We start from the raw sequence: 14,769 nt of genomic DNA, 5'->3' as shown, positions 1-14,769 counted from the left end.
CTGCCATATTGCAATATTCCAAATATTGGAATATTTGTGCAAGTTAGCTTCTGATTTTATATCCTTGCAGGAAATCATCCTGAAACGAGCAGCTGACATTGCTGAGGCGTTATACAGCGTGCCACGCAACCACAACCAGATCCCCACTCTAGCCAACACTCCCGCTCACACCGGCATGATGGGAGTCAACTCCTTCAGCAGCCAGCTCGCGGTGAATGTGTCCGAAACCTCGCAAGCCAATGACCAAGGTAGGTGGCATTTCAAGAGTTAATCACGGTCTTGCCTGCTTTTGGCCAGTCCCTATTAATCCGAGCTGGTGTCACTGCTGTGTTCTACCTCTTTTTCTCCCTGTAGTCATATGTCTGGTTGTGTAATGAAAAGCCGCCTTTAACTTTCTCGTAATGTCTAATTCTTCCTGTTCTTTCGTTTACTGTTATCATAAAGCATCTCCAGCGGAAAAAAAAAAACAACAAACAGTGTAGAAAGCTCTTTATTATTCACAGTAAATATGCAAAGTGTGTGTTATTTTAGAGAACAATTATGTCTCGGTATCTCCACCTGCTTTTGGAATATTTACACAGATAAATCTAATTTGATGTCTGTGATTTTAGAATACTTTGTTTATAGGCACGTGTGACATATATGTTACTAATAAAAGTAATAGTTGATTTAATTTACCTGTTGTAATTGAAAATGCATGTGGCATATTGCATTTAAAATTAATTTTGATACTAATGAAAGGAGGGAAACAGGATTATTAGCTCTGCTCAAACCCGTATTTTTTTGCTTGCAACATAATTATCAGATTGATTGCTCAGATAGGAACAAACTGTTGTTTAAAATCCTGATTCTGCTATGTTTCCTCTTCTAAAAAGATTGTCTTTTAATGCATTTCCAAGCTAATAAGCCTTATAAAATTCTGAACTTGATCTTGAATTAGTTTTCACTGATGGCTACACCTTACGCAAGTACGAGCCTGTTCTTAGTGTAAAAATATCAATCATAAAATGAAGACCCCAAAACATCCTTTTAAAGTAAATCAATGCAACAAAAAAAAAAGTTTTTCTTGTCAGCTCTGGCATTTGAAGGCCTGGAGAGGCTGAAAGTTCATTCAGTGTGTTGGTACAAAGCAGGACTTGAGCCTGTTGATAATTGCTCCTAAAGACAAACGTGAAGGCACCTGACACAGCTGGATCGAAGAGAGCTTTTGTTGGCTGTCTGTGCTAAGAGGAGAGACAACATAGAGTGCTCGCAGATGATTTAAGTAGGGTTGGCGTGATAAGGTTATCTCAAACTGCAAGAGTTGATAGGGCAGTAAGAGACAACTTAGAGCAAAGCTGTGCAATCAATTAAAACTGTGTAATATATGCTGCATGAGGAAACCCCCCAGCCCTAAGTCTATATTATAAAATAACATGATCTTTTTGGGGTGGGGGGGTTTCTAACACAGTAGGTTACAGTCGCAACACAAGCAGTGTTTCCCCGCGAGGATATGTTCCCAGCAGTACTCCTCAGCAGTCCAATTACAACACAGTCAGCAATAGCATGAATGGATATGGCAATGCCGGCATGCCCAATCTAGGTGTACCAGGTTCCCCTGGATTTCTTAATGGCTCCTCAGCTAACTCTCCTTATGGCAGTAAGTGTCTATTTTTGGTAACACATCATCATATAGATTCATATTTACTACAAAAATCAAATACTTGCATTGTTTTGATTTCCTCTATTGTGAGCTACTGGATAAAAGGAGGGGTGACTCTGGAGGCTGGACGTAAAAATGACTATAATAAATTGATCTGTTTGTGCCATAATACAATCTCAGATAGAGAAAAAAAAAAAACCAAAATTGGACTGCACAATTTGTAACAAAAGTCCAACACAAAAGAGTTTGCCTGTTATCCAGAGAGTGGCCAAGCCAAGGCATTTCATTTTTTTTCTTTTATATATATTTTTTTATAATATATATATACCTATATATATTTTAAGAGGCAAGGCCCTATCACTCTCTTTTTCCGTGTTTGCCGTGAAAACCTCAATCTGAGTCCTGATTATTTTTGCTTTATTGCAGTAGTGCCGTCAAGCCCTACCATGGCAGCCTCTTCGGTCACCCTCCCTTCAAACTGTAGCAGTACACACGGCATTTTCTCATTCTCACCTGCCAATGTCATCTCTGCAGTGAAACAAAAGAGCGCCTTTGCTCCTGTTGTCAGGCCCCAAGCCTCTCCTCCACCATCTTGCACCAGTGCAAATGGAAATGGACTTCAAGGTGAGCTGGATCTCTCTCAGTTTTCTGTGTATTGCTTTTTTTGGTGCATACACTCGAGCCTTGATCAGTTTATTTTGGAGAAAGGTACCTGGCTATTTTTGGTTTTTTTAGGTTTCTGGTGCTCTCGTAGTGATGTAAAAGCAGGAGAAGAAGTAGGGTAGCGCGAATGGTATGCTGAGATTTTAAGCAAATCTTAGTTCATTTTTAATACTTACATTAGAAGAAACGCTGGTTGATTTTGTGGCATTTTCCCTTAGGAATTTGTGCCTTAAATTTTAAAGTAAGACTGTATCTCCTTGGAGGTTTCATGTGTGTTATCAGAACGCATTTCTATGGATGCTTAAAACCAGCAGCATTCCAGTGTGCCGCGATGTGATTTCCCCATTTCATATCGGATGCAACAGTTATTTTAATATATGTCAGACTAGCATGAATCAGGTTAAGCTCTTACTTGGTGAACTATAAATCAGGTTAAGCTCTTACTTGGCGAACTAACCTTCCCTTGGACTAGCCAGCCCCTTGTGCAGTGAGTTTGCATGCTCTGTTGGTCCCAACTCATTCTTACTGTGGTGTTTGAGGGGTTACTCCCCCTAAATGAGCAACTAAATATTTTAATTAAGGCAGGCAATTTTAAGCTTCTGCATTTTTTACTCGGTGTGATTTGGTGTGGGTAGTGTAATGAACCATTTGTAAATCAGTTGCAGAATTCCCGTGGTCACCTGCTGGGAGTGGGGCAGGAGGAAGTGCGATACAGTATACGTTTGGTGGAAGAATAAAAATATGAACAAAGAAGCCTTCCTTTTTATGGCATATTTTAACATTTAGAAGATAATGCTGTCAGATGCATTAGAGCCCTGGAAAAGGTTTGTTTGCCTCTGTTTTACAAATCTTCAGCCTCGGTGCACAGGGCAGTAAACTGAAGCACTTCAAATCCCATTGATACCAGAAAGGGCTGTGGACACTCTTACCCTGGAGTCAAGTCCCTCCTCTTGACTTTCTTAGTTAAGATGTAAGGTAGCTCAGTATTATTTATTCTTTGTATTACCACAATATCTCTAATATGATGAGCACTCACAGGCAAACAGATAAAGACGGATATCTTGATTTGCTAAACTAATTCTGGACATCTGCATTTTGTGGTATCCAGTTTAAGACACTTTGGAGAGATGTGATCCCACAGAATTGCTTGTCCACCCAAAATCCAGGCCATTTGAGACCAGGATCTCAAAAGCTGTATCTTGTTATTAAGTCCGTGGCCCAAAGAAGCATCTGAGAGCTTATTATGCACTCGGGTCAGTGAAGGGCAGAGCATCCAGCTACAGAAATCTTGCGGTAAGAGGGATGTTAAAGAAAAGGATAATTAGATTAACATTTTTTGTCATTGCATAGACCTTTAGTGAAGGCTTTACTATGTTACTTTAAGTAGAAAACTAAGCTATTGCTTACACCTAGAAAAGGAATAAGCAATATTCTTAGAAAAGATTATACATTTATAAAATAATACGTTTTATTTTCCTCTTTTAATAAAAAGAGATTAGTATAAAAATTCAATACTGAAATAAAATACTAAATTTAAAGTAAATAAAGTAATATTAACTGTTAATAATAAAAATTGTAACACATGGCTTAGATCTGAGGCAGCTATTCTGTAGCAGGTATTTTTATATGGATATATCCTCATTAACCTGTTGATATTGATTTACTCTGAAAAATAAGACTATTTAAAGATCTAAGTGAAAATTATCTGAATTTCTGTAATTTCAGTATGTAAAGAAAGGGCTTCCCATCACATATTCAAGCTTTCAGGTGCTTGAAAGGTCTGGATTGCTGCAAAGTGGGGTTTTCGGAAGAACTGGGCAGGCCAAATGCTTGTGCTGAGCACCCAATCTCCCTTGGCACTTCCCCAAGGCCCCAGTAACCATCCATCTTCATCCTCAGGGATAAAATGCTTTTTGTATAAATGCCCAGTAGACGACTTTGAATCAACTAATGCTGATTTTCCTAAATAAGTCATGAAGTTAGCTGTTAGGCTGAGGACCAGCCCAGCTTTGGACTAAGTTTTTTCCATGCCCAGACAGCCTAGTGCAGGTCTAATGATCCCTTCAACTCTGATTTCAGGATGCTGTAATCCATTTGTCATCCCTAACAAAGTCCAGCATCCCATGGGTGCTGCTATAGCTCCAGGTTAGGTGCCCCTGGGACCTGCACTGCTCCCTCACCAGGCTGTCCTTACCCTGCAAACGCTCAAACCTTCTGAAACACATGCATCCAGATGTAGGGATGTGCAGAAGTGGTGGGTTTTGGTTCAGCAGCCAAACTGAAAATAAATAAAAGTGTTAAACATTAATAGATAAATATAAATTGTTATGTTTTCCTCACCTATCTAAAGGAACTAAACCGAAGCATTCTGTGTTGAACAAAATGACCCAGAGAAATAGCAAGAACATCTTTCTAGTCTGGTAGTTAGAGCACTGAGTGCCAGGGTTGTGACACAAAATTGAATTATTCATGCAAAGTAGCACAGCGCATCATGAGATGATGCTCCACATCGTGAGAGGGTACTTTGGCAAAGGGTAAAATATGTGGGTGCAGGTTCCCTTGGGCTGAGAAGAAAATCAAACCGCATCTGACATATCTGTGGTGAGTTCCTTTAGCATCACAGCAGACAGCCACCATCATTATATCCAACTAGAGCCATTGACTTAATTCAGACTGAACTCATGAAAGGCTTCAGGTTGACAATGCTCCAGTCAGCTTGTCCTCACCTATCTCAACCAGTGCCTGGAACTGAAATACAGCCAGAATTGAGTGGCAAGACAGGGATGAATTTCATAGAATCACAGACAAGAACTGGGTTGAAGGGACCTCAAAGCTCACCCAGTTCCAACCCCTGCCACGGGCAGGGACCCCTTCCACTGGAGCAGCTTGCTCCAAGCCCCTGTGTCCAACCTGGCCTTGAGCACTGCCAGGGATGGGGCAGCCACAGCTTCTCTGGGCACCCTGTGCCAGTGCCTCGGCGCTGTTGTTTATGCTGTGTTTCAACTGTGCAGTTATTCAGGAGTTTCTGCTTCCTTTTTCCGATTTTCTTAGTAATTTTTTAACACTGACCCCTTTTTAAAGTTTAATTACTTGCTTTCTGAGCTGCACAAGCAGCTCGAGAGTTTTTTGATCAGCACATTTTCTACCTTAAATTAAAATCTGGAATTCAAGAGCTGCAGTCCAAAGCAGCCAAAGTTTTTCAGTGATCTTCAAGTGTGCAAACTCATTATACAGCAGGATGTGATGGAGCTGAGTGACAGCTGAGTTGCTTGCACTGTTAGGAATAGTCACATACATTTAGACAAACTAAGATAGAAGGAAGAGCTGGTGGTCACTGTGGTTGTACCTAAGGTAAATCCTGCAGTTTACGAATCTGGATAGGAAAGGATGTCATGCTTTTTTAACCACAGGGCAGAATATCCTCCCTCTCATTGCTGATTATGTTACCTTTCCCCACATAACCTCTGTTCTGAGATAAAAACTAGATAGATAGGTGGTTTTCAGGGAAGCTGGTGGACCCTTCTATGACAAGGCATCACATACCAACATGATGGGGCCAGGCAGCCCAGTTTTTCCTATGAAGGTTTGTTAGCACTGTGCAGTCAGTCAGATGAAAGCATGGCCAAACCCAACATGTAACAGCTCTGCAGACGCAAGTAGTCTTTTTACAGGGGTTAATCACACTGATCCTTGCTGGGGAAACCATGGTAGGAGTTGTCTGTATTTGGAAAAATGCTGCTCTTGGTACTTATAAAATAGAGAGAAAGCAGGAGCAGAACTATGAAAGTCTATCTGGACATCAGTTGGACTGTTTTTAATCCTAGCATAGTTTAAAGAAGAGGTTGAGGTGGTATAACTTATGGCTTGTCATAACATTGCCCTAAGCATCAGGACCACCTAAGCCCACCACTCTAGAAGCATGATCTTTCTCCTAGTAAGCATGTCCCCAAAAAGCCATCCTGCATTTTAGGCCTCCCAAAGTATGAGCATGGAGAGGTCTATAGCCAACAAGGAGATTCACTTTTGTTCTAAAGAGATCCAAGACAGAAGTTATGAAGAAAAAGAATAAAAGAGAAATCTCAGACAGGTCAGGGTGCAGGCAATACCAGCCAGAGCTAACATGGTCTTTCTTGATGTGCCTGTGCGCCACCCATCAGCTGAGCATCCATCTTCAGCCAACTGATAACCTCATTAGGATCAAAACTTGGAAGCTTTATCTCACAGAGGAGATACCTCACACTCTGTTGTCATAGAATCATAGAACGGTTTGGGTTGGAAGGGACCTTAAATCTCATCCAGTTCCACTCCCCTGCCACAGGCAGAGACACCTTTCACTAGAGCAGGTTGCTCCAATTCCCTATCCCACTTTGTCCTCCTGGAAGTCTAAAAAAGAGGCCTTTGGGCCTTATCCAAAAAGCCACGTTCTTTTTAACTCTGTATGACTTCCATTTCATAGTCTATGACCACAAAGTGAAGTGCTTCCATTTTTGTTTAAGAGCAGGATGCTAGGGTATGGGTTCCTTAGAGCAAAGGGTTTTTTCCTGTCTAAAACAATGGACACTTAAAGTATAAAAAGCTGGGTTTTTTTTAGTGAGAAAGTGCTGGCTTGCTGCAAAGTTGCAACTACAAGATATGTTCAAACTTGGTTTCCAATTGTAATTTACTTTCTATAGATTGTGAAAGATATTGCTCTCTGGTTAAGCTTTATGACTCTAATGCAGAGCAAAAGGCTCTCGATATTCCTTTAAAACTGCATCCTGCTTAATTTTCTGCTCTTCCCTTGGATGAAACTATCACAATTATTATTAAAAAACTAGCCACCCTATTTTTCTTTAGGAGGCATTTGGTATCAATTTGCACAGCAGGAATTCACAATGGTCAAATGTTGCTACTAAAATATATAATGAAATAAATGTTTGGAGCACCAGTTTTGCACCCCCTTCCCATTGTGCCACAGATAGAATTCAACAGAACTGGCTAAATTGCTTAAATTAAAGAATTCAGACTTTTTTTCCCCCCATAAAAGCAAGCTGCAAACTATGTAAATAGTCACACAGCAGAAGCAAAACATGAGATTAAGATAAATGTGTGATTGAGATGTGCAGGGTCTCAGTACCAAGTAATGATGTGCTACTTATGAAGGTATTTATGCAGTCTCTGGAAGAAAAATCTGGGTTGCTTTTCTGCTAAGTTGTTCTTTGAAGAAGCAAATGTCTGGATCAGACCCGGACTTTTGCATGTCTTGAGCTGGCTCTGACAAATGGACCTCATGTCTCACCTTGACATAGAATGTAATGCCCGATCCCTGCTAACCCTAACCCAGAAAAGATAACCCTGCATTTTGGGTTGACTTGCGGTGATTTTGACATCCAGGGCAGCTGATGGCTGTACTGCAGCATAACAGCACCTCAAAACTAGCTTCCATGGCCCCTCGTTCAGATGCACCCCATGTAACTCAACCTGTCTGGGGATGCCTGATGTGGTGTAAACTCATAGAAGTCAACCAAGAGAGCACTTGGTTCAGCAAGTCTAAACACAGAGCTAGGTCATCTGCGGGCCCAGGCTAATGTAGTGTGGAGTGGAGGAGATGCAGGGGAAATATGATAAGGAAACAAAATGGTTTGGGTTGAAAGGTTCTCTGTTAGTATACGCACTGTTCTCCAGTTAAGTTTTGTAACTTCTATCACTATTTAGGTTTAAAACATGCAGCATTATAAACTGTGCAAAATTGTAACTTCCATTTTCAATTTTGACATATTTCACAAAAATCACAGAATCCCAGACTGCTTTATATTGCAATGGACTTCAAAGCTCATCCAACTTCAACACCCTGCCATAGGCAGGAACACCTTCCGCTAGAGAGCTCCACGTCCCTCTAGTGCTGTTGTCCCAGAGCTGGATCAGGACTGCAGGGGGGGTGTCCTCATAGAGCAGCAGAGGGGCAGGATCCTCTCCCTCAGCCTCCTGCTGACACTCTGGGGGTGCAGCCCAGCACATGGCAGGTTCCGGGCTCACTGAACCCGGGTCATGGGGAGCTTCTTGCTGACTAACACCCCAAGTCCCTCTCCTCAGGGCTGCTCTCAATGAATATTCGATACATCTTATTGGGGCAGAAAGTAGAATAATCAGAAAATTAACCTGTTTCAAGAGCACTGTTTGATGTGTTTTAGAGGAGATAGTCCCATACAAGCCGTTGGCATCCGCTCACACAGCTGCCTACAGCATCTGGGGCAGCAGAGCACTTGGAGCAGTCCTGGTGGCTGCCGCCGTAGGAGGCTGTGTGACGTATGGAATGTGTACATACCCAGCTCTTCCAAACCGTAAAGCTGCAACAGCGAATCTGAAATAAATTAATATTGTTGAAATTAATGAACTGAGAAATTGAAGTTCACATCACTACACGAACAAATTTATTAATATCTGTTGTACATAAATTAAGGAGAAATATTATGGCAAAAATTAAACAACAGTAAAATTAAAGACTGTCTAAATTAAGTTTCTACCGAAGAGTTAACCAGGAAAAAAGCTGTATTTGTTGGCATCTCAGTCTTTATCTGTTTAACAAACCAGGAGGTGGCTGATCAGGGGTATTAATCTCGTGGCTTTTTATGGTGCTTGACCTCCAGAGTTGATAGTGGGTGTAGGATGTTTGGCTTTGGTTTTAGAGAGCCCTTGACTGGCTCAGCCCCTGTGTTACCACAAAGTACAATTGTGGAAATGGGAGGTTTTCCAGCTGGATGCTGGGTCATGAAGTGGTGGTTGGTGTTGGCATGCTCTGTGCGCCAAAGCCCACTCCATGAAGCCCTTATGGAGCATTTCACTGGGAGAAGCACGTGTCCATGGTCCCCTGGTCAGAGGATGCTGTGGCATGGTGTGGAGGTACCCAGGTCTGCATTCACCCTCCCCATCCCGCTCCCAGTGCTGAGCATCGCGATTGCTTTGAACCCAATATGCCTTTACACAAGCGTGTTAATAACAGCTCATTTTCTCTTCTCTTTTTCTTTTAGCTATGTCTGGGCTTGTAGTCCCGCCAATGTAAAGTCACTTTTGTTTACCTACCGTAGCACCAAGCTTCAGAGGATGAGCTTAGGGGACAAGTTTAGTATATTAAGACATGCTGATGGAAACAGTATCTTCACACAGAATCAGCAGCAAATGGAAATGCTACAAAAAAAAAATCAAAAAACAAAACAAAAAACAAAACAAAACAAAAAACCACCCACAAAATAAAAAAAAAAAGACTTTGTTTAAAGATTTTATTTAAACTATTAAGAATCTACATGCGAACAACCTACTTCTTCATGAACAATTCCATTTTATTGACTGAATTTTTCTCATATTTTCACATTTCTCAGTCCTGAAGAATAAGGAAAAAGCGACGCCTATTTTGTATAAAGTTTCTGATTACGTCTTGGCTATGTCTAGTACTTGCTATGTGTTGGGAGAAACTTTGTGGATGCACCATTTTGATTATCATGAAACACTGATGAAAAATGCCTCCGAACATTTTTCTGTACTCATAACTAGATTCACAATGGTTGTGTATCTCTATAATGTGAAATATTTTTTTGTGGTGGAATAAAAAACAAAAACACAAAAAGGGGGCCAAGGAGGTTATGAGCCATCAAACTGGAAAAAAAAAAAATGTTAAAAAAAGCAAAAAAAAAAAAAAAAAAAAGGATAAATATATGATTAGGAAAATAAGAACACGACAACCGGGGCGCGGGGCGGGCGCGGGAGGGTTTCTCGTTGCTTAACTTCATCTTAATGAAATGGAACTTTGTAACTTATTGTAGTTAGAAATTGTAACTTTGATATTGAATTCTCTTGCCTTCAACAAGCACACTGACAGAGAAAGGAATTGCTACTGTCTGTTGGTTAAACAAAAAGAGACAAAAATATACTTCCACTGCTAGAGCTTCCTGTTAAGCAAGTGTGATCTGCAACATTTTTTCAACTTTTGCTAGCACTGTATACTATTGCATTCTTAGGCTACTGTGAAGTCTATGTTTCTTGTACCAGAAAATTGTCCTTTTGACTTCTAGATCCTTCTCCCCTAATGTGTTTTGTATGTGGTTATAAAATTGTAGACTTTTGTGATTTTGCCAAAGTTGTAGCTAAATATTTATACACTTGTCTTGACTTTTTTTCAGATCCACTTCAAAACCTTTAGAAAAGCAGATTTTATTCCTTATGAAAGCCTGTAAGGAATAAAATAGTCTTACTCATTGCAACACTTTCTTTCACATAAACACTTGCAGTCACTAAGGGACTTTATTTTGTAACATATCAACTATAAATATTGTATTTATCTTTGAAATTTTGTATATTGCTTTTCATCATTTTGGGTTTTGTTTGTTGGTTTTTTTTTTTTTTCCTTGTATGTCTTGGTTTTTGTCATGGCCTGGTATTGCGATGCTGAGAATAGCATTAAGCCAAGAACCATTGCCTTCATGCTTTTCTTTAAATCAGTGTCCGTCCATTTCATTTGTACTTCAGAAAGTTGCTATAATTTAGACTTTCCGTAATTTCCCTTTTTTTTTTTTTTATTATTTTTGAGGAAAAGTCAAATTCATTCTTTATTTTTATATTATTTTTAAGTTATCAGAACAAATACTTTTTGAAAAAAAACAAAAAAAGTCGTTTGTTGTATAGTCAAATCCAAATCGTGCCACATGGCTGTAATGAATACTAGTAGAATATGTGCATGTGATACAGCCACAGAAAAGATGAATCTATTTTGTGGTTGCATTTTTATTTGCGTTTTCTTCCTTTTTTTTTTTTTTTCCCCTTTTTTAAAGTTTTTTTAGGTTTTTTTTCCCCTAAAAAAAGATTGTAAAAAGTCATTTTTAGCTGCCACCCATGACTTTGCCACATAGCTGAACTGTGTTTACTGGAAAAAATTCCGAGGCCTAAAGTTTAAAATAAATTCACTTCTGATGTTTTAATTAAAAATGTTTGCCACATTAACTTCTCTGATGCCTTAAAAGTGAACTTCTTTGAAGAACTTTTTGTGCTGGTTGATCACAGGCTTACACCACAGGTGTTAATGCTACTTCATTTGGATGAGTTCTGGTGTAAAACAAAAAGAAGCACAAACCTGGTGTACAATTCTATCACTCCTTGATGTGTCTCTTTTCTGCTGCACTCTGCAGTGCCCCAAACCCTGCACTGTTTAAAACAGACAAAAGGTTTCATGGGAAATCAATCGGGATCATGCACAATTTTTAAATGGTTGGGGTTTATTTAGGTTTATTAGGTTTTTTTACGGAACTTTTTTGTAACAGACCCACAGGTGACTGTACTTTTTAAACTGGAATGACCTCCGTCGTGTATCGTGGCTGTTGGTGCCAAATCCATAGAGAGAAATGTGGAGTTTTGTTTTTCCTTTCTTTTTGTTTCTCCTTTGCACTAAATGGTTTGCAAACGCAGCACTGCAAAGCATGCTGCAAACTGCAGCAGAACTAATGTTTGAACCAAAAAGGAGGGATCATTTTTGAATTCTTTTTTGTTAATTTCTGGGCAAATATGCACATTTTAGCATTGCGTTTATGGAAGGGTTGACAAGAACGATACAGCGAATCCCAGCTGAGGAATGCCGTGTGCATTTCCTGTGTGATAACTATAAGGCTTAGCTAAGTGGGAAAGCCTGAGAAGTCACTTTGGAACTGAATTGCCTCCGTTATATTTTGTCTAAGTAAGGTTTTTTGCTCTACAGAAAAGGTCACGTGTACATGTTAAGAAAGTCTGCAAGGTTCTTCATAACTGCAATCTGTTTGTGTTTTAGATTACTTAGTCAATGCACTCATCGCTTCATTGTCTCCAGACGGAAAGCTTCACTAAATGGTAGATTTTACTGTTAAAGACCCTACAATAAGATTGTTTTATCTGTACATTTTTTTCATATATTTAACTGTATAAAAAAATGTTCATTTTACACAATATTTAATTAAAGTATTTCTTGTCTGTGAATTTCATTTTTTTAGTAATTTTATCTGGTTTGATTATTAAAAAAAGTGACTAAACACAAAACAAAAGAATGCAACACTGGGGGTTTCATTTCTAAACATCAGAATGCGAAGGTACATCTTGGTTCAGCAAAAGCACAGCCCTTTATATGTGGGTTTATGCATCCTGAGGATGATGAGGAAGGAGACCGCTGCTCTGGAACCCAGCAATGACTTGTTGCTCAGCCTTGGGGAAGTATTCAACCAAACTGTGCTTCAGCCACCCTTTTGGTAATGTGAAGGTAACGGTAATTTCTTTTTTTTTTTTTTTTCTTCTATTTTCATATCATATCGTAAAAGTCTGTAAACAGGAAAAGGTATTTTAAACAGCACAACCCTAATTTTCCATGCCGCAGTTTGACACCGAAGGTCGACGAATGCGTCTTTTAAAAGCTGATGAGGAAGCAAACGGTTTTGTTAATTATAAGACTGAACACAAACATTTTGTCCCCTGGACTGCAGTATGTATGATGTACATATAATGTACTTGACATACCTTGGGGTGGGGATGACTTGGCCTCCTAGACAAAGGGTGCTCCTGTGGGGGACAGTTCCAAAGCTAAGCCTGAAGTACAGGTCTGAGTTCCTTACTCCAGATGCCATGTGTGTGACCACACTGAAGAAGGGTATTTGTACAGCAATATGGGTCTGGCTGCGTGCGCAGCAGTCAGAGCAACAGCAGCACCTATGCTGGTAAGGCTGGGAGTTTGTTATGTGAGTTTTATCCTGCCATTAATCACAGGGCTGCTGACAACTTTGAGAGGGCACTGAGAAACTATGAGTTCCAAAGTAAATGTATGTGCTTGTGCATGTGTCTATACTGTCCAGTGACATGCTGTATGCTGGATTCTTTCCTTCATCACCCTGTGTTTCAGCAGTTAAGTGATGGAGTGTGATGAGGAGGTGCAGCTAACTGTAGCCACAATTTACAAAGCAGGAAAACCAGGATACTTAACTATGTTTCCTATCTTCTCCAGTATTTCCATAATTTTTATGTACAATGAAAACAAATGTTAAAAGTAGAGAGCACTTAGAATTATTATTATTACTATTATTATGCATTGAAAATTGTTCCACTTCTTTGACTGTGTATCTATCTATCATGTTTAAACAGCGGCATCATCAGACACATCCCCCTAAAAAATAAGATGGTTTTTCGGGATGAAAGTCTGTGTGATGCCTGCTGGTGTTTCTCCTTTTAGGTTTATTTCAAAGGCTTGAATAATAAGCCACTAAATGCTTCATCTAACTTTCAATGCAAAGGAAATACGAAAGGAGGAAACCCATAGATTTTGTGCTAGGAACACCACGTCCTGGAGCAATCCACCACCTATGACACATCCCTATCTGTAACTTGGTAATAGGCCTGGTGAGAAAATATGTTGTGTCAGCTACAGTGAGTTTAGGCATAGGAAGATGATAAAAATTCCTTAATCAAAATGAAGGAACAAAATCCCTAAAAGTATATGCCAATTATTGCAGAGCAGCTTTTAAAAGTCTTTCAAGCTTTTAAAGATTATTCAAAGCACTTGAAATAGGCTTCAATCTAATGCCTCATTTCATTGCATTAAACAGCCTAGTTAATAAAGAATCAATATATTCAAAGGGCAAGGTTATCTTTTGTCTATAAGGGGTGGTGTCATTCTGAACCTTTTATAGTTCAAATGCTGAAAAAGACCTCATGAAATCCATACTCATCAAGTGGGTCAACTAGAGCAATAAAGAGGCCTCTCAAAGAATGGCTCCACTCCTTTAAAACAACTATAAGTCTTATCTCCCCACATAGTCCTCACCAGGCTGCGCCAGAAAACGTCAATTTCTCATCAAGACAAGAGCCCCAATGATAATTTTTTCCTAGAGAATACACACAATTAGGAGAATGCAGAAAGGCCCCATCAGTGATTTGTAGCTTATTATGTCACCAGCAAGCTGCGATCTGCCGCTAAGCAGATAATAAGGGCTGTTGATAACTGAAGTGTCAATACACCAAAGGATGAGTTTTGAATGTGAGCCCTTGTGCCTTTTTTTCCCCCCCTCCTCGTGCAGATCGTGGGGCCGATAATGGTGCATCTGCCAACCGACACCGCCTGTTGGACCTCACAATTAATGCCGTGAATAAACAGCACAAAGGAGTTGAGATTCTTTATACTCTTTGAGACAATTCCCTGTTTTACCCTTCAAGGAGTTCTTTTATGCTCGAATAAGGTTGCTTTTAATGAAATTTAAACTCATCAGAGGAAATCAAAACCCTCAAATCAGATTACAAATTGATTTTTTTTCTCTCTCTCTCTCTCTCTTGGTCAGTTGTCATTATACAATGTCCTGCCCTAAGTTTTACAGGAAAAGGAAGAGAAAGCACCCAGGCTGGAGTCAGAGTATGCAAACAGTCTACAAAAGCATACAAAGGAGGAACGTTCCCGAAGTCCCACCAGTAAGAAGAACTTTTACAAAGTTGCT

The 14,769-nt window shown here is 39.7% G+C and overlaps 1 protein-coding gene across 8 annotated transcripts in view; it reads left to right on the top strand.

The window, feature by feature from the left end:
• EBF3 (EBF transcription factor 3) overlaps nt 1-10,632 on the top strand; it is a 121,758-nt gene extending 111,126 nt beyond the window's left edge. For 3 of the 8 annotated variants that reach the window (XM_065672976.1, XM_065672975.1, XM_065672974.1), the window contains 4 exons: nt 71-248; nt 1,451-1,639; nt 2,069-2,266; nt 9,661-10,632. In XM_065672976.1, coding sequence (XP_065529048.1) covers nt 71-248; nt 1,451-1,639; nt 2,069-2,266; nt 9,661-9,887 — 792 coding nt within the window. In that variant the 3' untranslated portion in view covers nt 9,888-10,632. Of the gene's footprint in view, nt 1-70; nt 249-1,450; nt 1,640-2,068; nt 2,267-9,312 lie in introns of all 8 variants that reach the window. The other 5 variants (XM_065672981.1, XM_065672978.1, XM_065672980.1 and 2 more) reach the window with 3 other exon arrangements.
• The last annotated feature ends 4,137 nt before the right edge of the window (nt 10,633-14,769 follow it).

This window comes from Lathamus discolor, chromosome 3 (assembly GCF_037157495.1).
Source record: "Lathamus discolor isolate bLatDis1 chromosome 3, bLatDis1.hap1, whole genome shotgun sequence".
Lineage (NCBI taxonomy): Eukaryota > Metazoa > Chordata > Aves > Psittaciformes > Psittacidae > Lathamus > Lathamus discolor.
Note: the sequence above shows the minus strand (reverse complement) of the source record. Positions and strands in the feature narration are given on the sequence as shown.